The sequence below is a fragment of the Tinamus guttatus genome, unplaced genomic scaffold (assembly GCF_059628265.1).
Source record: "Tinamus guttatus ecotype Peru unplaced genomic scaffold, ASM5962826v1 Tinamus_guttatus_pri_ptg000330l, whole genome shotgun sequence".
NCBI lineage: Eukaryota > Metazoa > Chordata > Aves > Tinamiformes > Tinamidae > Tinamus > Tinamus guttatus.
The window spans coordinates 712,004-736,037 of NW_028288864.1; the positions used below are offsets into that span (position 1 = coordinate 712,004).

General features: G+C 43.8%; 2 protein-coding genes across 2 annotated transcripts; one reads left to right on the plus strand and one right to left on the minus strand.

Moving 5' to 3' along the window:
• Positions 1–467: 467 nt before the first annotated feature.
• On the minus strand, positions 468–14,286 carry RAC1 (Rac family small GTPase 1). The gene is made up of 6 exons (XM_088529429.1): positions 14,116–14,286; positions 8,125–8,196; positions 6,734–6,851; positions 2,991–3,053; positions 2,220–2,379; positions 468–2,051 (listed from the first exon to the last, which is right to left on the minus strand). Exons 1-6 carry the CDS (start codon positions 14,148–14,150, stop codon positions 1,921–1,923), a joined length of 579 nt encoding a protein of 192 aa, XP_088385555.1. The 5' UTR covers positions 14,151–14,286; the 3' UTR covers positions 468–1,920.
• Positions 14,287–18,726: 4,440 nt separating this feature from the next.
• On the plus strand, positions 18,727–20,383 carry SMIM10L3 (small integral membrane protein 10 like 3). Its single transcript, XM_088529430.1, has 2 exons — positions 18,727–18,943; positions 20,304–20,383. The coding sequence occupies exons 1-2, from the start codon at positions 18,758–18,760 to the stop codon at positions 20,322–20,324; spliced, it is 207 nt and encodes a 68-aa protein (XP_088385556.1). The 5' UTR covers positions 18,727–18,757; the 3' UTR covers positions 20,325–20,383.
• Positions 20,384–24,034: the final 3,651 nt, after the last annotated feature.

Sequence of the window (24,034 nt, forward strand, 5' to 3'; positions counted from 1 at the left end):
GTGCTACAAAATAAAGTGCAGTCTTCACAACTTGTCTTACTGTGAGAGAAAAGGTGGCAGGTTAGAGCTGTGTAGCAGTGGAGTGAGTCAGGGCCACCGCCCCAGAGGCAGCAGAGTTTTGATGTATGTGTCCATATAAACATATATATATAGCACCAATATTTTCACCATAGCTTTAAAATACTTAATTGTGAGGTAGTTTAAGTACAAACTACCCCACCACGGCACACCCACTTCACAACCCTTTAAACGACGCTATCGCGCTGCTGTTTGCACACACAGCAACGCGGCGCCGCGCTCTGCGCTGCCCGCGTGGGACAGCAGCGGCAGCCCCGTAGCAGCGCGGCCGGCGGCACGGAGCAGACGACACCAAACGCCGCCGCGGGAGCGCCCGGACACAGCGCGCCTTGGCAGCACCGCGGAGCGGGACGGGCGCGCGGGCTCACAAACTCAAACACTACCACGCATTGATTCAAGGATTTATTAAGTCTTACATGCAAAACATACTGCTAATTGCATTAGCAAAAGATCAATGTAAAAACTTCACAATTTTGCAACTTTAAAGTTTTGCTTTAGTGGTTGAAAGGGTGTAGTTCAACATTGTATTCCTGCCAGTGTTTAGGATGTACAGAACATTAGCACTAGTTTACAGAACCTCACAGACCCAGGTTACCAGTACTCAGTCTAGGATGCACATGGAGGTGACAAAGACACTTGTCTGCATTAATCATGTCAGTGGGGGGGATATCTGGCAAATAGTGATAATCGAGACGGTTCATAGTTTATAGAGGCCTAAAATATAAAGATTCCTAAAACTTGTAAAGCTGCTTCACATGATTTTTACACCTAGTTAGTAGACTAAAAGCTCCTCAGAAAGCGTTTAACTTACTGGGCCAGAAATAACACGAAATAAGGATATGCTTGTACATTCTAATCTACAAAAAAGCAAAATTCTATCATGAGAAATGGTTTAAAATACAAGTTATATTGCTTAGTAAGAAGAAATTCTACAAGAAAAGCAATTACTAGGCAACGGTTGTGGGAATGTCTGGTTCAAAACTGTAACTAAATGAATGCCCTACTTGAAACTCAAAGGAATTTACTTATGAACATCAACCTCTCTTCCACTACTGCAGGTCTGGGAAAGCCTTCTCCAATTTTTATCCTGTAAGAAATGTCAATTCAGTTTGAACTACTTTGACCGTGTAGTGTAAAACTGATCTGTGCAGTGTCAAAAATACTGCCTGGCACTATCATCTGATGCAACCCAATGTTTCACTTGCACAATACAATGCTGTCAAAAGGAGCAGATACACTTCAGTAAGAATAGTTATTTATTTATTTTTAAATCACAGCAACAATAACTAGATTGCAACCAAGCCTTACCAATGATAAAGCATTTTACACTGTGACTCAAGGTTGTCAGTCATTGTCAATGATTTAGGTTCCATATACAACGCTAGGCAATGACTGCAGGCTGCAGAAAACATCTGATAAAACACATTAGACTGCAGTGTTTTGCTAATTATACTGTACTGTTACTTACTGTGAAAAACTAGAAAGTGTTTTTGCATTTCCTAACACAAATTAGAGTCATCTTCAAGAAGAATCTTTAAAAAACAGTTTAGTGCTTAGTGTTCGTAGCACAACAATGCAACTTAGTTCAGCAGATAGTTTGGCAACACTTAATTAATTGAGCAAGAATAGGACTTTAAAAATAAGGCTTTACATAGGTTTGTCTTTTTAGGATTCTGCTTTTAGTAGAATGAAAAGTAACTTTCATACTTTAAACAAATGAAACCATGAAATTGTTGATTGGTTCAAAAAATTTATGGAAGAGAACTAATTTATAACAGAAAAACTTGGCATTGGATGTGAGTGCTCCCTTGTTCGAGCAGAGCACAGGGGTCACGGGGGGCATTACAGCAGCAGGCATTTTCTCTTCCTCTTCTTTACAGGAGGGGGGCACAGAACTGCTCGAATGGCTTCGTCAAACACTGTCTTGAGGCCTCGCTGCGTAAGTGCTGAGCATTCGAGGTATTTCACTGCACCTGGGGAGAGCAAAAGAGCCTGCAATGACACAGCTGTTTCCTGCAGTTAGAGAGCACCACTTTTAGCCAACTCCCGAGCAAAAACCAGGCATCTGTTGTAATTAAGCTGCAACATCTTCCACAGATGCAATTTAGATCAAGCCAACAGCAACGCGGTTCCAGCCATACCAATCTCTTTCGCCATGGCGAGGCCTTGGGGGTAGGTGATGGGAGTCAGCTTCTTCTCCTTCAGTTTTTCAATCGTGTCTTTATCATCTCGGAGATCGAGCTTGGTGCCCACGAGGATGATGGGGGTGTTGGGGCAGTGGTGCCGCACCTCGGGATACCACTGCGGGAGAGAAGGCGCTGAGCAGCCGGCCGAGCGGCGCCGCGTACCCACCCCGCACAGCGGCAGCGCGGGCCCCGCCGGGGCTGCGCTCAGCAAGGGCGCAGAGCTGCACTGCGGGTTGGGAGGCATCGATATTTCCGCCTGCTACACGAGTTCACCTTATCAAAGGCTGCGCTTGTTTTGAAACCTGAATACCCCTGACCTGCTCCCCTCTTTGGTGCTGGAAGCCTCCAGCGCCCTGGGGTGCCCATGGGCACCAGAGGGCAACAGCAGCAGCCAGGTACCCAAATGCTGCTGAGTCCAGACACGGGGGGCCTCAGCATGAGCCTTACATGTAATTTACAGAAGAGCACTGAGAAAAGTTACAAGATTTCCTGATTGTGGCCATAGGAGCCAATGATTTTTAATTGCGTTTGTCCTATCATTGAATCAAGGAGCGATTTGTACTTCCAGGTGCTGTAGGTTCCCTGAACTTTCAGAAATTTCTAGACTTAAATTTTGGCAGATGAATTTCTACCTTCTTAGACCACAATTCCCACTGCCAGAAATCACCCAGATTTTCCTGAAGTCACTGTAAAATAAGCACTTCAAAATAAAAGGATGCTACTTACCTTAGCACGGACATTTTCAAAGGAGGCAGGACTCACGAGGGAAAAGCAGATTAGGAACACGTCCTGCAAAACAAGGGTTGGGAGTCAGCCCAGCAGAGCTGCCGGGACGCAGCGCCGGGCCCCGCGGCTGCGCCGGTGCCGCCCCGCGCGGCGCTGACGGGAGGCCGGGCCGCCCGCACGACCCCGCGCACGCGGCGGCCGCAGCGGGTTCCCCCGCGGGAAATCCCTTCCAAGCAGCTACGAGCAAAGGCGGGAAGAGAGGGGGAGTAGGTCACAATCACGTTCATAATCAGCTATTGCAGGGACCACCAAATAAACACTAGTGTAGTTGTACTGGTTGCTTTCTTCCCCTGAATGTTTGTGTGTATATATACACACACTTTTTTTTTTAATGTCTCACTGACATTAAGAAAAAAAATCCTCCAAAACATGAAAATAACCCCGTTCCTGTTCTCGCAAAGACTCCAGGCAATGGTGAGTCACTAGACCAGCTGCTGAACCAGGCGTGCATGTTCTTTGCAGACCTCCGAGTGACTGAAGTCTTAAAACACGTAACATTAGCAAAGGAGAATACAAAGTGTAACCGCTACACCAGCTTCTGAAATAAGATTATGCTATTCCTAAAGTCACCTTAAATTGCAAAGGAAGAGTATGCAGTACAGAAAAAGACAACAAATTACTACGTAAAATGTTCTTCCTTTTCAGCAATACTTCTGTGTTACTTCCTGCAAGCCAATTTCCACTCATTAATTTTACTGCTACTGAATGTCTGTTTAAAGAGATTTCAGAATTTCTCTATAACCAAATTAGGACTGAGAACAGTATTAAAAACTTCAAGCATCTCCCTGGGTCCCTCCCTCCCTAAATTACAGGAGGCTACAAAGAGAAGAGGATCTCGAAGCGCTGGGGCTGGCGGGGACCTCCCGGCCCTGCTCAGATGAGGCCGCCTGGACGGGGCTGCCCTGGTCCGCGGCCGCGTCCCCGCGCGGGGCAGCCTGCCCAGGGCGCAGCCACCAGCAGCCAAACGCGTCGGCATCCAGCTCCCTGCGTCAAAAGGGCAGGCACCGTTAGGGATCTGGTACCTCTTGCCTTCCAATCGAAAGGGAAAGGAAGATTATAAATGAGAGATGAGGCAAAATCACTTTTGTTTACAGTAACTGCTGTGAAAACGCATTTCAGAAAACGTTTCGTATTCTGAATGATTCTAGGCTTCAAGGTCACACGACCACAAGATGAATTTTCTACACCTGCTCAGCTGTAGCCCTGCCGTACTACCCAGAACTTAATAAATGTCTCTGCCCCCCCAGCTTTCCCCAACCTACCTCTTTGTCCGTACCTATTCCAGTAACGAGTGTCAAAGAATCAGGCATTTCAGAGTGTTAGTTGATTGTGCTGCATTTCAAGGCATTTGGTTAGGTCAGCATCTGACATCTGCACTGCTAAGCACTTGCAACCCATTTGTTCATGCATCACCCCAACAAGTCTCCATAGCAGCATCCCAGAAGAAGAAAGATAAACAGTATCAAATACTGTGATACTATGGCCACTACTTCTCTTTTCCAATTCTGCAGGCCAGTGGTGATTTAAATTCTGCATATTACAGAGATTCTCTCCTTTGCTAACTCCAGAGATCAAAGATTTGGTGCGACTGTGAGCAATTATTTAAAGATTTCAGGTGCCTTGCACACTATCAATCTTAGTCAGTAAATAGGAAGAAAGGTTATTTTTTTAATGCAAGAAAAGTCTTGGTTTTAAAGCAACTCGTTTATAGAGATGCAGTAATAGACTTCTCAAACATAATTAAATAGTTCCAAGAAAAGTTGTTTAAAAAATAGGGGCCAATTTATCACTATCATCAGCAAGACAAGACAACAGAACTTGGAACTGAAGTTTATTGAAAGCTTTACATACGGCAATAGGTTGATCTGTCAGACTGGAAGATATATTCTTACCATTGGTTCCTCCAACCTAATAACAGCATGAGACAAAGTTACTACTAGGACAGTCTTAAGGGGAAGCGTTCTCTCAATCACGAGTATTCACAACACGGCCCTTCTTCCGAGCAGACACTGCCCTGAGCCCCAGGGCAACCGGCCACCTGCCTGCAGAAAGGCTCGGACGTCCCCAGGGCTGGGCGCGCTGCTGGCACCGCCGGGGCGCCCCGCGGGAGCCACCCCGCGCCAGGAGCAGCCCTTGCGTGTCCTCGGACACGGGGTTACCCGTCTTCCTGCTCCAGCTTCCTCCCTGCCCCAGGGCTTTCTGAAAACCTGGGTGCCTTCAAATACATTTGAGAGAAGATATGGAGCGCCCTCATCTTTAATTAAAAAAAAAAAAAAAAAAAATTTGGAGTCGGAAATCCTTTAGTTACCTATGCTTGCACAGGAAGATTTTCCAAACAGTATGTTTAGCTAGAGCTGGAATGCTTTTCCAATATGTTAGAAAGTTGCATTATTTTACCACACTAAAGACACATACGTTCTGTCAGGAGGGAAACTACATTCTCCCTTAACAATTCCACTTCCTTTCCCCCACTCTTGCTTGAGTCATCTTCCAGTTTACCTTTTCTACTCTGTGACACCTTTTTTAATAAAATTTTTAAGCAAACCTAAATTCTTCCTATAGATCCGTGAAACATTAAACAGATAAAAGCTACAGGTGGCTGCTGTTCCTCTTCTTAAGGCAGGCAAGCTATTCCTGGCATTTTGCAAGCCCTGTCTACAACTGGCAAAGTTGTAAAATTTTCTGGTCTTGTAACTGAGAAGAAACTCTCATGGCTAAAGCTAATGAGCACTTAATTAATAGTAAATAAAGTCAGCTTACTAAAAAAAAAAATCAGGAAAAAAACATTAGATGGATTTACATAATTCAAGACAGCAATCATACTATAGAATAGCTAGAAAAATTCTGCATTTCACATTATTAGCAGAGAATATATATAGCTGGCAGTTTACAATAGTAATCAATGTCACAAAAGCTTCAGGTTTTCACCTTTTTTTAAATAAGGGACAATTCTGCCAGATAAAAACTTTGCCCTAAAGAATACTCGACAAAGTATCTTTGGAAGAGTCATCTCTATAAAAATTAACTAAGTTATAGTTAAGGTTGCACTGAAAAGAAGAGCGCAAATTTCTTCAGCATTCTCCTTCCTAGAGGGAAGCCAGGACTTGAAGAGCTGCAACTCTGGGGCCAAAAGTACAGCTGTATAGCACAAACTGAAGCAATGAGATAGTCACAGGCTTAAGGACATTTGAAAGCTCTGTCACAGCCTCTGTCAATACCAATATTTTTCCTTTAAGCTTTCTCTTTCACATTTAATACATCCTAAAACCAGAGACTAACTGGAATCAAGTGCTTAGCAGTGACAGTGTCAGGTTGCATCCAAACAAGCCTAAAAACAAAAACAAATCCTGTCTTTGGCAGACACTCTAACCTTAAAAATAAAAAATGGATTTGTTGATGAGACTATTCACCAAGTTTGTTATTTTTAGCTGGGTATTGCAGTTAACTCTGAGGCTGCAACCACAGAAGCCACATGTGTCATGGTGCACAAACGCACACGGATGCAAGTTCTAACATTTGTACATGGCAGCTGCAGTATTTGGGATAGAGAAAGTACTTTGCAAAAGGTCACTGTTACTATCCCATATCTACATGCAAGAGTGTTATTCTTATCAGTGTTCAAAATAACAACTTGTATGTCAGAAAGCTGTGCCTTTTCTCAAATTTCACCCTGTGGTTCTTACTGTTTGCGGATAGGAGAGCGGGCGTAGTCTGTCATAGTCCTCTTGTCCAGCTGTATCCCACAAGCCCAGGTTGACTGGTTTCCCATCAACCATTACATTAGCAGAGTAGTTGTCAAAACTGAAAAGATAATGAAGTTAGCTGCATTTGCACACAGTAAAGGAGGAAGCACAAGGACTTTTTCTACAGATTTCTGCTAGGGAAGGCTACGGAGGAAAAGGGACTCCTGCTCCCCAAAATATACAGTTTTTATGTATATCCCGAGTCTGGGATTGAGAGGTAGAAGGAAAATAATGTTCCAGCCTGAGCAGAAGTCATCTTTTTAATTGTTCTTTTGATAGAAATGTTGTTAAATGAACCTCCTCTTCGCTATACTTAACGAGATTAACAAATGTCTTCCAGTCTTATCGGAGCATCGTGAGCAGGTTAACCAGCCTCAGCATTTTGTGAGATTTCGGAGGTTCATGAACAAGCTCCAAGGAGTCCAACACACCTAAGTCTGGTAAACAAAAAAATCCCATACCTCTATGACTCTTGTGGAGCATTAGTTACCAGCAAGGGGTCAGTAAAAGCATGATTTTTATCTCATGATACTGTGAGCGCAAAAACTTCAAAGATCTGTTAAGGCTAAAATACGTTGAGATAAGTTATCTCTGCACTCAGTAAGGCAAAAATATCCCCCAGAGGAGAATTAAGACAAGGCTTTGAAAGAATAACTGAAATCTCTTTAAAATGTATTTTACTAGCAAGCAAACAAAAAGGACAAGCCCTCAAAAGGGAAATACATTAATACTGGCATTGATGAACCCTCCCTTCAATGCTTAGATGCAAGAAAACAGAAGTACCAAAATAAAAGAGTTCCCTACAGCTGTGGCTGATGAGTACGGAACTGTGGCTGGCCTAGCACAGGATGGGCAGCTTTCCACTTCCAGAAAAAGTGGAAGGAAGTTTTTATTAAAAAAAAAAAAAAGAAAAAGAAAACCCGCACACCATCACACACATAGTTCTCCACTTAGTTCTCTAGTTGCATAAATAAACTATTTCTGATTGAATATAGTGATTTACAGGGTGTTCAGCCTTGGGACTGCTTATCATAGATTATATTTAAGATAGAAATAACATGCTATTTTAAAAGACTATGGCAACTAATAAACTCAGCTAGAGCTCATGGACAGAGCAGAAGCAAAACCTGATCTAGCATGGACAAATAACACTGGTCAGACCATGCTAACCACTAAAAGCCAAAGATGCTTCTCATTAAGGACACCTACATACTCAGCTAAGCCTTTGAGACCAAGCCGAGAAGTCCTTGCAGCCAATTCAAGGAACGTGGAAAGGCAGCAAGCACCTACAAGTTGACATAAGTGAGTTCTTAAGGTATTTAAGTACTTACACGGTGGGTATATATTCTCCAGGGAATGCATTGGTTGTGTAACTGATGAGCAGGCATGTTTTACCTACAGCGCTGTGAAAAGAGGAAGTTAACATGTAAAACCATTCTCCTTGAATAATTGGAAATAATATCCTTTTAATGACAACTTACTATACTCAGCTAAGGAACAATTCAGAATGTCACTAGTCAATAGTGTGCAAGAAGAGCTAAACTGTATTAAGATCACTGGAAATGAAAACATACTTACTGTAAACATCCCTTAATCATGCAAAAGTGGTAAATTACCATATTTTGTTAATATTTAGTTAAAAATAGGATAAGACTAACATCTGCTAGTCATGTTACTTAATACTAGTCACAACTGACTGCTGCAACTCCCCCATATTCCCTCCCCAAGTTTCTAACAGACCCTTTACAAATCCTTCCCTCCCAACTTCATTTTTTTAAGAGTATGTTTTCTAGAAAATGATTTTTCCAACATATGATCACTTCCAGGTACTTGCAAGAAATGCAAGCTGTGATCTTCAAAACAGTCATTTCAAAGCAATTTATAGATAAGTTATATTCTAATACTGAAGAAGGGATTTGGAGCTCTACACTTCTCCCCACAGATATAACTCAAAAACCCCAGATAACTGGGGGCAGCGAAAGGCTCAGGTCCAGGTTTCTTCCCAAACTGGCAGCCAGCTCTCTCCCTCTTCCCCACATCCTCCCCAGAATTAAGTATTAAATTAAAAAATTGACTCTCTGTTATAGTTTTAATTAAAGGGTGGGAATGCTTGAGAGTATTTTGTATTTAAGACAAACTCTGCAAAGAGCATTTCTGACACTGCAGACTGGTTCCTGGGCTCTACGAGCACAAGGGATTCCAGAAGGGACTTCAGGCAGTTCTTCACAGAAAATAATCCCTGACCATATTATATTTTCCACAATTATTCTTCTCAAACAGTTCAAACTCATGTGCAAGTCAAACTGTATTTTCTTGCAGATGTTTATTAAAACTGTTTGTTCAAAACAAGTCAGAAGGAGCTCTCAACCTTAATGTACTTACATATATACACTTGCCACTAATTTGACTCATGAACCTTCTGAACTTGCTTTTTCAGAAGCTGAAGTAAATTCATAAAAGTTTTTACCTAGAAGTACCGCTAATATATATAAAAAACAAACACACAAAAAACACACAAGAACTGAATTTTAATGGTAAAAGCATCCTTTGATCCTTCAGCTTTAAAAAAAGAAATCTCAGAGAAGTGAGCTTTAGTCAACGCTGGCCTTACCTAGTGACTCACACTAAGACAGTTTGAGTAAATTTTCAGGTTTGTTTCAATCAGAAGTTAGTGTGTTGCAACTCCATCTGGAAGAAGTCCTTCCATTAACCCTGAAGCTGTTCAATACTGTATTAGCCAAAGGAATTATGTGGTAACATTTGATAACATTACCTGGAGTGCTTGAACTATGAAATAAAAGATGCCTGAGTGTGAAATAACCCATCCAGGATTTCATCGCACATCCTCATTTTTAAACCCTAATTCTGTAGCTTTGATTTGGCACTAGCATAATATCTCACCTGCTGCAACTCTCTCAGATTGTACCATACACTCTTCCTCACTACTTGGCACATCTGCTTCTAAAGAAATAAGATACCAGTCACTTGCAGTCTGAGATTTTGCCTTTCAGACTGTACTCTTTTGTGCCAAGTTACAAAGGCATTCAATTCTGTACTTCAGTACAGTCACTAAACATTTTGCCGCAGTGACAGGCTTGGGATATACTTGTATGGAGATGCAGAATAGGAATTTACCATTCCTCTCCTCCTCTATGGGAGGGGGAAAAAACAAAAAAGTGATTTAACATCTGTCAGAGAAGGAGGTCCTATCTCATCTCTTGGGCTAGCACCCAGGTGACTCCACAAGACAGTAAAAGGAGTTAAAACTATTCACACCCCTCCTGCTCTAATAAAGTTAACTTGTCAGCTCAGCTCCCTGGCCCATGTCATTAGTTAGATCAATTTGAGGGTGTTGTTGCACTGTGACATCCCAAAGCAGCTACACAGTCTACCTAAGAGAGGAACAAACTAAAAACTGTCCCAAGTAAAAAGTGTCCGAGCAGCAAGAGCAGCAAAGCCCTGATTCCTCAGGAGCCCTCTGGAAGCTCCAAGCTCTCACACTCCAGAATCTGCTTGGTTGGAGCCACTTGAGTTCCTTACAAATAACTTAAGCCTCTAATAAATCTGTGTTAAACTTTACACTGGCTCAAGAAGTTCTCTGGCTCCCTTGCTCACCTTGCACTGAAACCTGTGAGTCTGCTCTGGTTAACCAAAACAGCCCAGAAAGGAGGGGGTGGAAAGATTCATCCCAAGTGTCCAGATGCCCGCAGCACAGCCCAGGCAGAGCCATTAGAGCAAGAAAACACACGCCCAGGAGCCCTGCCCCGGCCTCCTCCAGCCTGGGCTTCCTGCTCTCCTCGCCTCTTGGCTCACAGCCCTGTGAATCAGCTCTGCACGGTCACCAGGCTCAAGAACGAACACCAACGCCTACCTTTAAAGAGCAGATCTCCAAGTGCTTTATTACATTTATGGCATCCAGCTTCTGTTGTAAAGCAACTCCCTGAGGATTCTCATTGTTTGAGAGAGAAGAAATCCCTGTATATAAAGGCTGGAGATGGAAAAACTAAAATATCACCAACCCAGCATTAGTCATAACAACATTTCTAGCAACTACTTAATCATAGCTCTGTCCACCCACTATTACATCAAATGAAACTAGCAACATTTGACTGTAATTAAAATATGGCCTACAGAAATCTGCAGTGCTTTAACTACTTAACAATAAGTGAAAATCTTATTTAAAAAACACAGCGAGTCTCTCATTGTTTCCTGGTACCATCCAGGAATCAATCTACTTATATAACCACAAATGTATTAACTCCTGAACAAAACATGTCATCTCTTTCCTGGCCTTATTTACACTAGGAAGTTTTACGAAGTTTCCCACTCTTAGAGCTGCAGGGGCAGCGTTAAGGGACAAGCAGTAAAGATGCTCTCAGAGGATCTGTGCCAGTGTTTCTGCCACCATAAAGGCTCTAAGGTGCACAGATGGTTGAGAGGCTCCTGCTACTCCACAGCTGAAAACCACTTGTGAGAATTTGCAGCCCCACTAAAGGAAGCCAGCAGATGTACTTGCTTTTTAAATTCTTTAAATGTTGATATCTGCAACAGGTGGTGGCCCTCACAGAAAGCTTTGATGTTTTTGTGTCATTTATTTCTTTGAGCCACACAAGTTACCTCCCCAGCAAACACCATGTGCAGCCCAGTTCTTCACTCACACTTTAAACAGTGGATGAGACTACTACACTCACCAGCTCAAGAGCCAAGCGTTTTTGCTGCGGTGGTTTTAGTTACAAACCAGCCTTCTGGACAAGCTACGTTACTCACCGTGACACTCTTCTCCCAAAACCACCATTCAGTAGCTAAAATACTATGTTTTCTCTCTTAGAAAGCATAATAAGAGGTGTTTCCAAATTTCAAGTCGCTGCACTCTCTACAGATCACACCAGAGAGATCTCAAGTGTTTGGCATCCTACACAAATACTGTGCTATGCTCAACGGAAAGCCAGTTATTCCCCCCACCTCCTTGAGGGGCTCTCAAAGCAAATATGGCACAATTTTAACAGACAAGACCATAAACTAAGTAATATTCTAAACAAGGACAATTTCTGCAGCATCTAGTTATCGTTTCTGCAACATACAAGACCTCCCCTGACACTGCAAGGCGTCACTTGAGACTCCATGCAACTAAACAGCTGCTTTTTTAAAGTTAGCAGCTTTTGCCTGCATTCTAAAAATAAACTTCCCCTGTGGGTTTTCAATGGGTCTCAACCAAGACCAATTCTCATACTGGAGAGAATTCAAGCAGAGTGGAGGGCTATCCACATGTCCTGCACAATCTTACTTCTCAGTATCAAGAAGTAAAAGCAACAGCAGCCAACTGTTTCTTCTCAAGCAATCCTCACAGCGAAGAGGTGAAATATGACAGCACGACTAGCACAAATGCCATCCTCTTCCAGCAAAATTGCATGTCTAAACTGATACTGGTCAAAGCCCTAAAAGCAAACACGAGATACTTACCAGAAACAGCCTATCTATTTACAACTTCAAAAAAAAAAAAAAAAGACATCACACAGGTACCTCTATAGCCTTGTTTATTCTGCTCCTATACTCAAGTTTTAGATTATGTAAGCAATCTTTAACTTGTATTGTTTTACAGAAACATTAAAGATCTAGCTTATCTAAGGCCAAACATTACACATTTTCTATAACACCTGTAAAGCTTCAACCTCTGAAGCAGCAACAAGTGGAAACAAAAGATTAAGTATAGAAAGCTCAATGGAGGACCATAAAAAGCTACCAAAAATAAGCAATAATATCTCAGTAGAATTTTGAAAGAAATCTATTTCTAACCAAGAAAGGAGGAAAAAAAAATACTGCATTTTATTCACATGCATGCACAGAACTGAGGTAGAATGAAACCATTTCCACTACCAAAACCTAGAGCAATAAGTAAGTTTGGAACTGGGAGGGTGTTTACAAAGCAAATGATGAAGAAAAACTACTGTACATCATGTAGTCTGTCTACCCCAAGTTTTCGAAACTAAAAGTAGACAAACCTTTCCCCACTCAAGCAGGATTCACACACAATTGTTCATTTGATTTTTTAAAATGATGTAAAAGAAAAAAAATACTTATTTTTTAAAGTCAGCATAAACCTAAAGAACAACCCACAGATGCTATATCTAGTACTAGTGAATTATAGAAGTACAAGAAATCATCATTTGTCAGGATATCACTTTCATCTCCTCACTGCTCAGCATCTTACACAGCAAGAAAAGGCAAAATGATTCTTTTTTGGATGAGTAAACTTATCTTTCAGCCATCGTAACCCATCTTTGGTTTAGGGATCCACCTCAAAGTAATTTAAAAATGTAGAGCTTCAAGATTAAGCCACCATGTGCAGCTACACAGGCAGCGGGAAGACTACGTAGCTGCTCTTACACTTCTCTGTCATCTACACAAGTTTGCTGTGATACCGATTATGCTCAGATTACACTGGGATTTTTGTTTCTACCACGGGGGGGGAAAAAAAAAAATCAAGCTGCATAAGACAAGTCTTGTTTTCCAGCAGGCCTATGATGCTCCCCTGAGCTCTACCATGCAGCAAGCAAAAGAAAGCCTCTGAGTCTCCGGGAAAAGCTTGGTAGGGAGGATTCAGATGCAGAAAACACACAAGCTCTTTCTCCAGCACAACTTCAGCATTCTTTATGTTGGAATCTGGCAGCTAAACTTCGACTTAATCTGATTGTAAAAAGTTTTCTCGAGTTCCTTCGGTTATAAGCAACACCACATTCAGAATGCTGCAAGACAGGTCAGTTATCTGCACTGCAATTGCCTTATCAGCTGCCTGCAGACAGGAACCTCACAGACCTCGGGGTACGTGAGCAAGACCCCAGGCTGCTCACGACATCTGTGATCTGCTTGGAGTTTAGCTCATTCCACTCTGACTTATTACAAGAATCGCACGCCACAAAAAAACAGCTAAAACCGGCAGTGAGAAGAACTTCACCCACTGCGTCTCTCGGTAACGGCGTTGCAAAACAGTATTAGAGCTGCAGAACGAGCTTTTAACGCCCGGGTGCCCCGGGAAGGGGCAGCGGCCGCCGGGGAAGCGGCTCCCGCCCCGGGGCGCGGTGTGAAGCCAGCGCTGCAGCCCCCGCGGATCCTCCCGCTCCCGCCGCCCGCCCCCTCCCCGGGGGCTCCGTTACCGCCCGCCTCCGCCGCAGGCAGGAAGCCGCCACCGCCCCCCGCGGCGCGGGCGCCCACACGGCCCGGGGCGGTCCCGCAACGAGGCCGCCGACAGAGCGGGGCCCGGGCCGCCCCCTTGCCGCTCCCCTCGCCGCCACAGGCCCTGGCGCCGCGCGGCGCCTCGCACTCACCCGTCGCCCACCACGACACACTTGATGGCCTGCATCGGGGCTGCGCCGCCGCCGCGGGGGCTGCTGGGCACGGGAGGGAGCGGGCGGCGGGGTCCGCACGGGCTCGCGGCCGCCTCCGCCCTGTGCCCGGCAGCGGCGACGAGGCAGCGGCCACCACCCAAGGCGGGGAGAGGGAGGACTGCAGGGAAACAGGAAGCGGAACTCGCATCCGGCCGGGCCGCGCCAGGACCCGCCTTCGGCACCGCTCGGCAGGGCCCTGCCCGCGCGCCGAGACACCTCGTTCCTTTCCGGCAGGGCGCTGGCGCCGCTTCGGAGCCGCTCGGGTCTCTCCGCCGCGTGCTTGCGAGGCTTCGGAGCCGCTCGGCAACGCTCGGCTCAGGAGCGGCTTCGGGGCTCTTCGGCAGTGTTCGGGTGTTTCCGCCTCGCCGCGGGGAGCTTCGGCGGCGCGGGGCGCCGCTCGGGCGCGGCCGCCATGCCTGTGCTACTGACCCAGTGAGGAGCGGCAGGCGCCGCCGGCGCCTCCCGCTGCCCTACGGGAGCGCGAGGTCTCCCAGGACCGTCCTTCGTGGGAGTTAATCAGACATGTGGCGCCATGCGTTGGTCCTGCCGAGCGCAGCCAAGAGGCGTCGCAGGTGCAGGCTGCAAGAGAGCGGCCTTGTCGTGGTGGGCGCCCCCTGGGCCAGCCCACCCGGGCCGTGGGCTGGCGCTGTCCCAGCAGGGCAGAGCCCGTCGGCCCCATAGGTCCCGCCATCCAGTCCCGACATAGCCCTGTGCCATCCTAGTGCCACCCGTGCATGGTGGTTATCCCTGCCCAAAGCTCCTGGCAGTGTGGGTGCCGTGGGGAGCACCGCTGGCGAGTCCTCACCAGAGCAGCGTGTGCACGCTGCGCAAGACGGGCTGCGAGGGCTCGCGGGGCGGGTGCTCCAGCATATAAACAAGGAGTTCCGTCCTGTCCTGGAACACACAGGTGAACAGAGGAATGTGAAAGTCAAGCAAAGCAGATTCAGAGATCCAGGGGGAATTTAAGCCCATCCATTAGTTCTTGTGGTAATTCTGCTCACAGACAGGCTTCTGTTCGGAGGGATGCACATGACCACTATTCCCTTCATCTCTGTTGCCACCCATTTCTCAGAGAAAGTGTGAGGAAATGGCCCATGTGCATGCCACCTCCCCGCCAAGCGATAACTAATCTTTCAGTTATCCACTTCCATTTTTTTTTCCCTACTTGCATGTCCATATCCCCTCATACAGATGAAAGTTGAAATGTCCATTGTCATTTGAGCTAAATATCCTTGAAACCAGGACTCAGCCGCTAGCGATGACCCGGCAGCTGCTCCCGGCAGGGAGGCGCGGGCATCTCGCAGCGCTTGTGCTGCTCAGGGCTGCTGAAGCACTTGAGCTCCTGATACCGCATAGGAGCAGAGCAGACACAGAGCCCGTCTGATTTATGTCATGGGCCCAGGGAGACACACAACACATAGTCAAGGCACATATAAAACTACTTCCAGCTTTCCCACTAGCTCCCTACTCCTTTGCTGGTTCTTACATTATGCAATGTCATCAGATGGATTATATATATAATACATATATATAAAAATACATTATTTTTAACGTGAAAAAGAGGCACAACAAAATTTACAATCTTAAAATGTGCAGTATTCTTCAGTGGTTTATACATCATAAAAAATAATGCCCAGAACATATTTTTGTTACATTCAACTTTGGTTTTGTTTTTGCCTTTTGTTAAAAGGTAAATTTATTATATTTTTTTGCTGTGGTTACAGAAATGGCCTGTCATTTCTTAATACAAAATGACTTCAGTAGCATAAAAATACTGTAATAGAAAAAAAAAAGCAGTAATAGAGGAAAAAAAAATAGTGCTGGCACAAATTGTTCTTGCGATCCTGTCATGAGACAAACAAGTATTTTTATATATGTTATTTTCTGTGCTCCTTCTCTGATTCTTTTGGGATGAACTGACATTGAATTGGCATAGACATTGAGAGGAAAACATTATTTAATATAGTTTCAGCTACTGCCTGTGTGTGCACGTTGTGCATGTGCTGGCACCGAGGGAGGATTATGATCCTTTGAGGATGGGGAGTGGCAGGATAATCACGCTGATGCAATACTGGAAAGTTTTAGTCACCAAGACATAGACTATCAGCATTACGGAGACAATAATTTTTATTTTTATAGCATCTCTCATCCCAAACAACTTATGTGTATTTTCATTTTAATTAATAAAGCCACACAAATCACTGAAAAATTGAGATCCAAAGAGGTATGTGTATTGCACATATGGAGAAACACATGAGTGCAAAAAGGCAGAACACCTAAACGTGATTCAGAGATCTGTTCTCTTCCCCTTAGTTGGCACTTCCTGCTGGCAGCAGCTCTCTTCAGTTGCTTCCAGCAAACAACGTTTCACAGTATCTAAGCCAAAAGCAAGAGCCCGTCTTTGTTGATGGTGTAAAAACTGTTCTGGGGCAAAAAGCTGTAACTGTAGTTCAAAGAAAGCCATAGTTTCAAGCTAGTTTGAAATTAAGGGTCAGGCTGAAGAAACGGAGGAACCACAGGTGAATCACTAAGTGTAGGAGAGTGGAATAAAGCTTTTAGCCTATGCATTCTTGCATCTTCAGATATTTGTAATAGAAGCAGAAAAAATATAAAACCCCCTTAGAAATATTCATATTATAAACTATTAACTCTTTAAATTCTTTTCTCTTGAACAGGATTTCCAAATGCTTTGAGTTTATGCTCATTTGAGTTGCCGGCAAAAGGCCCATTACCAGGGTAGCCGTGGGGCTATAGTGATGGATGGAGAGGGACATATAAGCACAGCACTGGGCACCAGAAATTCCTTCATAGATGCCAGTTGGCAAAGTGACACTCTCATTTTAGAGGAAATTCAGAGCATCTTTGCTATGTTGGGGAGATACAGTGACAACAGAAACTGTGCTAGAAAATATCATAATCTACAAAGAGCAGTCTATGATTTTAAATATTCCAGGCAAATATTTTTTGGCATGATTAGTTTCCGGAATGTTGAAAAAAAGACCTGTCCTAGCATGTGGTATGTGACTGTTCAAATATAGTACACAGTCTGCTCCAGAGGAACCAAAGCCAGCAGTAAAAAAGGAACTGCAACTTTTAAATGTCAGCATTTGCTGCATTAGAGAAAAGAGATTAAAGGAGGATGTCAATAAAATGCTAAATTAACAATGAAGCATTGTAATGCATCACATTTGCATGATATTAGCATAGATGGTTTAGCTGGTATACATCCATACACAAAAGATACAAGTACTTTATTTAGGTAGCTGTGATAAACATCTCTTTTGTGAATAATTTCAGTTATAAAAACACATAAAACTTAGCATTCACTTGGATCTGCCCTCAGGTTCAGCAAGCAGTATCTAAAAGAGAGTGTGGATACTACTCTGAGAGCTGTCATTGAAGGCAGTGGACTATCTAATAATCATAAAAAGCCTTTTGGAACAGGGATATTATGATATATTTCTAAACAAGGAACTGACACTCCTCTGTGCCACTTCCCTTTTCTATCGCTGTAACTCACAACAGAAATAAGGGAATAAACCTTTTGCCAACTGCAAGCATATCATCATATCCTGAGGCGACAGATTGCTGAAGCACAGAGATATGTGAGGAACAGATTCCCCTCTGCTTCTACCTTTCTTGAAATCCAGCATTTCACAGAAGTGGGCTTCAAAATGCTCAGGGAAACCATGTTAACCATTTTTTAAAACCATTTACCATTTAACCGTTTAACCATTACAGAAGTCCATTCAGTATTACTGGTTTTACTGCCAATAATTTTTCAACATAGTCACATGAATAAATACTTCATGAATCTATTCCTCCTTCAGATTGCTTGTAGAAATTCTGAAGAACTTAAGAGAAAACAGAATAATAAAAAAGCTTGATTTAGAATAAGTAGAATATAGAACTTGTCTGAAATAGTACACTAAAAAAATTTATGCATGCTGCTGCAAGATAAGCTGTCAAGTGGTTATTTCTGAGATTAATACTTCACAAATGTTAGATTTATTATCCTCTTCCTAAACATAAAGATTACATCAAAGATGAACAGGGTTCTGATCATCCTCTTACAGAAGACTCATAGGGGCTGGTGGGGTCTGCCTGGGAGAGGCTGGCAAACCAGGAACAACAACGCTTCTGCAGTCGTTATCAACATGGACGGCCCACACGAGCTTTAACGAGGTGCTTCCGAGGGCGCACCTGGGCCAAGCCCTCGCGCGCCTCCTCCCCAGCCGGAGACAGGTTTTATAAAGAGCCGCGGCCGCTCTCCTCGGCCTCGCCACGCGCTTGCGACGCCCGCGAGGAGAACCGTGGCCGAGGGCTGAACACGACGGGCGCGAGGCAGAGCGCCGCGAGCTGCGCGGCGCCGCCTCAGGGCGGGCGCCCTTGGCGCGCTGGGCCCGCCCCGCCGCGGGCCCCGCCCGGGCATGCGCAGCGCGGGGAGGCCCGCGGGCCGTTCCGGCGCGGCGGCGTCACAGCGGCGGCGCTCCGAGGCGGCGGCGGCTCCTCCTCCCCGCCGGCGACACCCACCGGCGGGCGGGGGCGGCCGGGCCGGGGCCGCGGCGGCGGGCGCGGGTTTATGGCGGCGGCTCTGTCCGCCCTGGCTGCCAGGCTCTCCCAGTCTGCCGCTGCCAGGTCCTACGGGGTCTTCTGCAAGGGGCTGACCCGGACCCTGCTCATCTTCTTCGACCTGGCCTGGAAGCTTCGCATCAACTTCCCCTACCTCTACATCGTCGCCTCTATGATGCTCAACGTGCGGCTGCAGGTGGGTTGGCGGCGGGGCCTGACTGAGCCCCCCGGGGCGGCGGCCGCGGGCGGCTCCGCCCGGTAACGGCCCTGCCCGCCCGCCCCTGCTCGGGGCGGCTCTCGGCGGCGGGCGCAGCTCCCCGTGGCTTCAGCCTTGTTGCGAAGCATGTCCTTATCTTCGAGTTCACTTGGTGTGCGTGGCTTGATACTGCCTTCTTCAGGCGTTCTGCTGAGCTAAAAATATAATTCATTGCTTTAATTCGTGTGTTTTTATTTATTTGCAAGTTGGGAGCAATTATAGCGCAGGGAGTGTAGAGGTATTTTCAGAGAGTGATGGCATTGCATGGAAATGACAGCTCAAATTTAATTTGCATCTCTTCCATGTTGAGCATATGTGTGCAAACGGAGAGCTGCCTTAAGCAGCTCAGACCAAAATGCCCTGCGCAGGGCTGGCGATCTGCTGGCAATGATGAAATGGAAGCTTTGCAGCACAAGCAGGCTACAGGTCAGCACAGCCCCGGCTCTTACCAAAGAGTGCTGCTTTCCTTTGGCTGGGAACACAGCTTTAATGAAAGTTTTGGCATCTGGCTTGTGGCTGAGTGTTAAAGGTCAAGCCTGGTTGCAGGTTGTGACTTAATGCAAGATAAGGTGAAATGGGAAGCAGTTAAAATGTGGCGCATCCCTCTTGCTTGAGACCAGTTCATCCTACAGCTCCTCAGTTTAAAATTAAGCCATGCTGCCAAGAACTATCCATGCAGCATCATAATCTTGGTGGCTAAAAAGGCTTTCTCTTTGCTTGTTATCTGTTAGCACATGTTAATTCTCCTGTAACAATATTGGTTTGTTGTTAGACTGCAGTGTAAATGCCCTCTGATTAGGCTGGTGCAGCCAGTCTGACCGGTTCTTTGGGAAACTCTGAACAAAGCGCACTTGGCTTCTGGTGCTCTGTCTGACTGATTTCAGCATGTATTTTTGTTCATGCAAAAACAATTTTAACATTTGTCTTTCATGTTAGATCTGTTTACTAAAAGTGGGTTAAAGAAAACTGTCCTGTTGTGCAGTGTAGCATTCTAGCTGCCGATTTGCTGACTCACTTTTCTTACCAAAGCAGAGTTCATAACAGACTAAATTGAAACTGCAGAAGAAAGTTTTTGAGTGTACCTCTCTTCTTTGGATGTGCTCAGGCAGCCTGTAGGAGGATCTGTCTGCTTGCACTCATGTTGCTTTCTAGAGATAGGTTAATCACTTAATTTTTTCCATGTACTGGTTGCAAAAGGAATTGAAATATAGATGATGAGCTCTTTGAGATGAGCTTAAAAAAGGGGAGGGGGCGAGGGCAGGAAATTAGTATGTTAACTTTCTATATTCTTTCTTTTTAGGTCCATATTGAGATCCACTGACTTGTGGCTTGGTATCTTGCTTGTGATCTATGTTCACCTGAAGTCAATCACATTCTTCAGACTTGGCCTGTTGTGAAACAGCAAAGCTGTGCTTCTTTCCTGTAAGAATATGGAGAAAGACAACTTAAACCTGAAACAAATCTATGAAAGTGTCCCAGGTCATTGCAAGGCAGCAACTTGCTTTACATGCATACATTCATTGTTGAACAACTCTCCAAATCAAAGAAGCAGTTTACAAAAAGAATTACTTTATCTTAATATTGGGAAATCTTCAGTCTTCAGTACTATACCTCTCTGTTATATCGATAAGGAAATGCGTCTGAGTTTGAATGAATCAGCAGGAAGAAACTCGATTACAACTGCTGCTTCAACAGATTCATTCTGTCTGCATTTTCTCTCTGAGAAAGAGAGACCTGATACGGTTTCTCTCTGCATTAGCAGTACTTCAGTAAAGGTCTGGAAGGAGGAAGCTTCTTGTTTTGCTAGGGACTTCAGTAGCTGGTGCTGTCCAGGAGACAGTGCTATATGTTTTGCACACTTCTGGCTGTCAAAGTTGCAGTATAATCAAAACCTGCAGTTTCTGGAATTGGAAATGAATGGCAGCATACAGAATGAATTGCAGCTTTGGTTTCCTGAAGAGTTGGAATTTGGACTTTGGGACCTTTATTGTATTCCAGTTGCCTCACTGAGTGAATATACTATTGGATTTTTAAACCACCAGAAACTGTGTTACTTTCTTTGTTACTTAAATCTGGGATTTTCAGAGCAAGCAGTTGGATATAAGAAAATGTTTTCAATCATAAAGTATGTGACAAATAATTCTCACATCCTACACCTAGCAATTTCTGTGCTGACTTTTGCACTAGCAGGTCTCTGCTATGCAGTAGCAAAGGTTAAAAAAAACTCTAAAATTTTAATGATTATTTTTAACATTAACAGAAATTTAACCGATGAAATCAGAGACAAGGTTACAGTTCAAGTTTTAGAAGTAGACAGCTAGAGTAAAATTATACTTGCTAGAAAAACTGGCTGTTGAATAACAGGGATTACTTTTAATATGAAATATCTGTCTTTGGAAAGAACTTCATCTTAAAACTGTTTGGGACTTCTACATGTCTCCCATTAGCACTAGGCTGGAACTCAAAATGATTCTTTAGCACAAATCCTTTGTTTCTGTATTTGCTGAGTGCTCTGGCTACTGTTTACAATCATTTGTAGTGAAACTTGCTTGTAGAAGTGAACTCCCTCTCTGAATCCAACAGCAACTACTGTTGATTAAAACTCTCTCAATTGGAAAGCTATTAAAAGGTTGGAGGGAGCACCTTCAGCCTAGCATGGTTCAGTATTGTACTCTTCAGATATGGTACTGCTCTAATTTAAACAGTATCTCATGAACTTCATTGGGCTGCAGTTAAATGGACACACTAGAAATAATTTTCCAAGGGAACATTTCGTTTCCTTGGAAAAGAGATTGTTGTCACTGAAGTATAAAAAGCATTTCTGGATCTGTTGACTTCGGCTTTGGGACAAACTTCTACAGTGCTTGGCAAAGAATGGAGCAAGCCCTTTGAAATCAAGAGAGTTGCCTTTGAATAAGAACTTGCAGGAATATGTTTCTTTGGGCATGTAGATGTGGAAACTTAATGTGCAGTACATCAAATTTGGTGCCTGAAATTCTCAACAAAGGGGCTTAGTGTAGATGGACTTAATGTGCTCTGTGGACATGCCTGAAGAGGGAAGTATTGATTTGGTGAGTTAAGATGCCTTTCAGCTATCTTCACTGTGAATTAAGTTTACTTTGCAGCCAGGTGCTCACCTTTTATGTTAGTGATTGTTAAACTAAGTATCCCTTTTGCTGTCTAGCTTCCTTCACTTCAGAAACAGAATAAGCAGTGTTGCATTTGGTCTGAATTGTAGTCACCTGAAAAGCCAGCAGTTTCTAGTATAGTGTTCCTTTGTGTGTTAGCTACTGCACAAAAGCCTCCTTATGTAGGAAGTGTCTCATTATGAAGATAAGATGCCAGTCATCAGTGTTACCGGGAGAAATGTTAGCATTTTTTAGCATAGATGAGTGCTGAAAGTAAGATGTGTTAGTTCTTGTGTTAAATAGTATTTTGTTTTATATCCCCCTTTGTTGACTATTTTTTCTGGATGTTAGAAGAGATAAATTGTTTTAATTTAGACAGTAACCTTTTCATGGGCATAGGCTCTTAACTGTTAAACTTTTAGACTTTTGACCACATGATTACTAGTCACAAAAACACCAGAAACTTCAATGTAATAATAGATTCTATGTTATAAATAATTACTTTGGCAGCAAGTTTTAGTCAAGCTGTTCATACTATTTCTTCCCCTTTGCTGCTGCAGTTTCACTGCCGAGGGTGATAATATCCCTGCAAGGTGGCATTAACACAAGTGCTTATGGAACAAGATTGCTGAAATACATGGATTTCAAACTAAAATGCCAGAAACAAAAACACTTCCTCAGAAGTTTGTGGCTTATTTGAGATACGGTGTTAAACTGTCCCCATATATACCTTGACCCTAAGAACAGCTGGGAGAGCTGAAGGCTCAGGAATGAAGGTGGGGAGGGACTGAAACTTATAGAAGCTGTCTTGATTGCTAAAGAAGCCATTATGCAACTGCATCTTAATCTCTGTAATTTACTATATAGGTAAAGGAAAAACTCCTCCTGTAGAGTGCTTCTCTTACCTTTGCACCTAAACACAACCCTGCCTCCATAACTGCTTGATTTCTTCTATAAAGAATCTGGCACAGCTGTGCACTTGTAGTTACAGGTGAGAGCTGCTTTATTCAGCTGAACAGCTTGGCATAGTGTCCTCTTTCCTGATGTACATTTGGCAAGAGCGTGCTTTGGAACCAGTGTCTTACTGTTAGATCCATAAGCAAGAAGAGTAGCTGGTGGCATAAATGCATTAACCCTGTCTTAAATCATCACCAGTAAGTGCATAAAAAATGGGAGGAGAAAGACAAGAGAACGTGTAAATTGTAATTAAATGTATATGCAGTGGGGTGTCAGGAGTTGTCTTTTTTTGGAGAACAAGCCTATGCAGGAAGGGATCTTGGATTGTATTATATATCACAGTCCAGATAATATAGTCCTGTCATAAGCAAAACTTGCATTGAGTGAGTGGCCTTTAATTACTGCTACAGGATCACCTTAAATAACTACAATACAGATAAACAACATGATAGGTATTTGTGTATTATGTATAATGAATATAAGTTTTAAATAATGTCTCAAGTGAGTGGATTTAATCCATTTTAACATAGTTTATGTACTTTGCCTTGGATTTTATTGCTAAAAACCTGAACGGTAACTTTCTAACTTGAACATTCCATGTAAATTGAAATAAAGGATAGTTAGTATGCTAAAATCTCAAATATGTTGCACTTTAAGCTTGGAAAAGTCATAGATTGAAAGCAGTATTCTTGCACTAATAAAACTATTAAACTGGCAGAGACAATACTTGAATGACAGCTTCTTTTCCCTCTTTATGGGGAGAATAATGAACCAAAATGATGGCTATCATTTGAAGCTACATATTCTTAAAATTTTATATATAGACCACTATTCTCTTCATACAACTGACTTGATGTTAATTCATCTCAAAGGATGGAAAATGTCTCAGCTAAGAATCCAGTTGTATGGAGTTTCATGGCCTCTAAGTCAGATAGGAAGAGAGCTT

Excerpts from the sequence above, each read along its gene's own strand:
- RAC1 (XM_088529429.1), bottom strand. The coding sequence starts at position 14,150 with ATGCAGGCCATCAAGTGTGTCGTGGTGGGCGACGG. Across the intron at positions 8,197-14,115 it reads TGTGTCGTGGTGGGCGACGG|CGCTGTAGGTAAAACATGCC; the intron begins GTGAGTGCGAGG and ends CTCTTTTCACAG. Across the intron at positions 3,054-6,733 it reads CGCTCTCCTATCCGCAAACA|GACGTGTTCCTAATCTGCTT; the intron begins GTAAGAACCACA and ends CTTGTTTTGCAG.
- SMIM10L3 (XM_088529430.1), top strand. The coding sequence starts at position 18,758 with ATGGCGGCGGCTCTGTCCGCCCTGGCTGCCAGGCTCTCCCAGTCTGCC. Across the intron at positions 18,944-20,303 it reads TGCTCAACGTGCGGCTGCAG|GTCCATATTGAGATCCACTG; the intron begins GTGGGTTGGCGG and ends CTTTCTTTTTAG.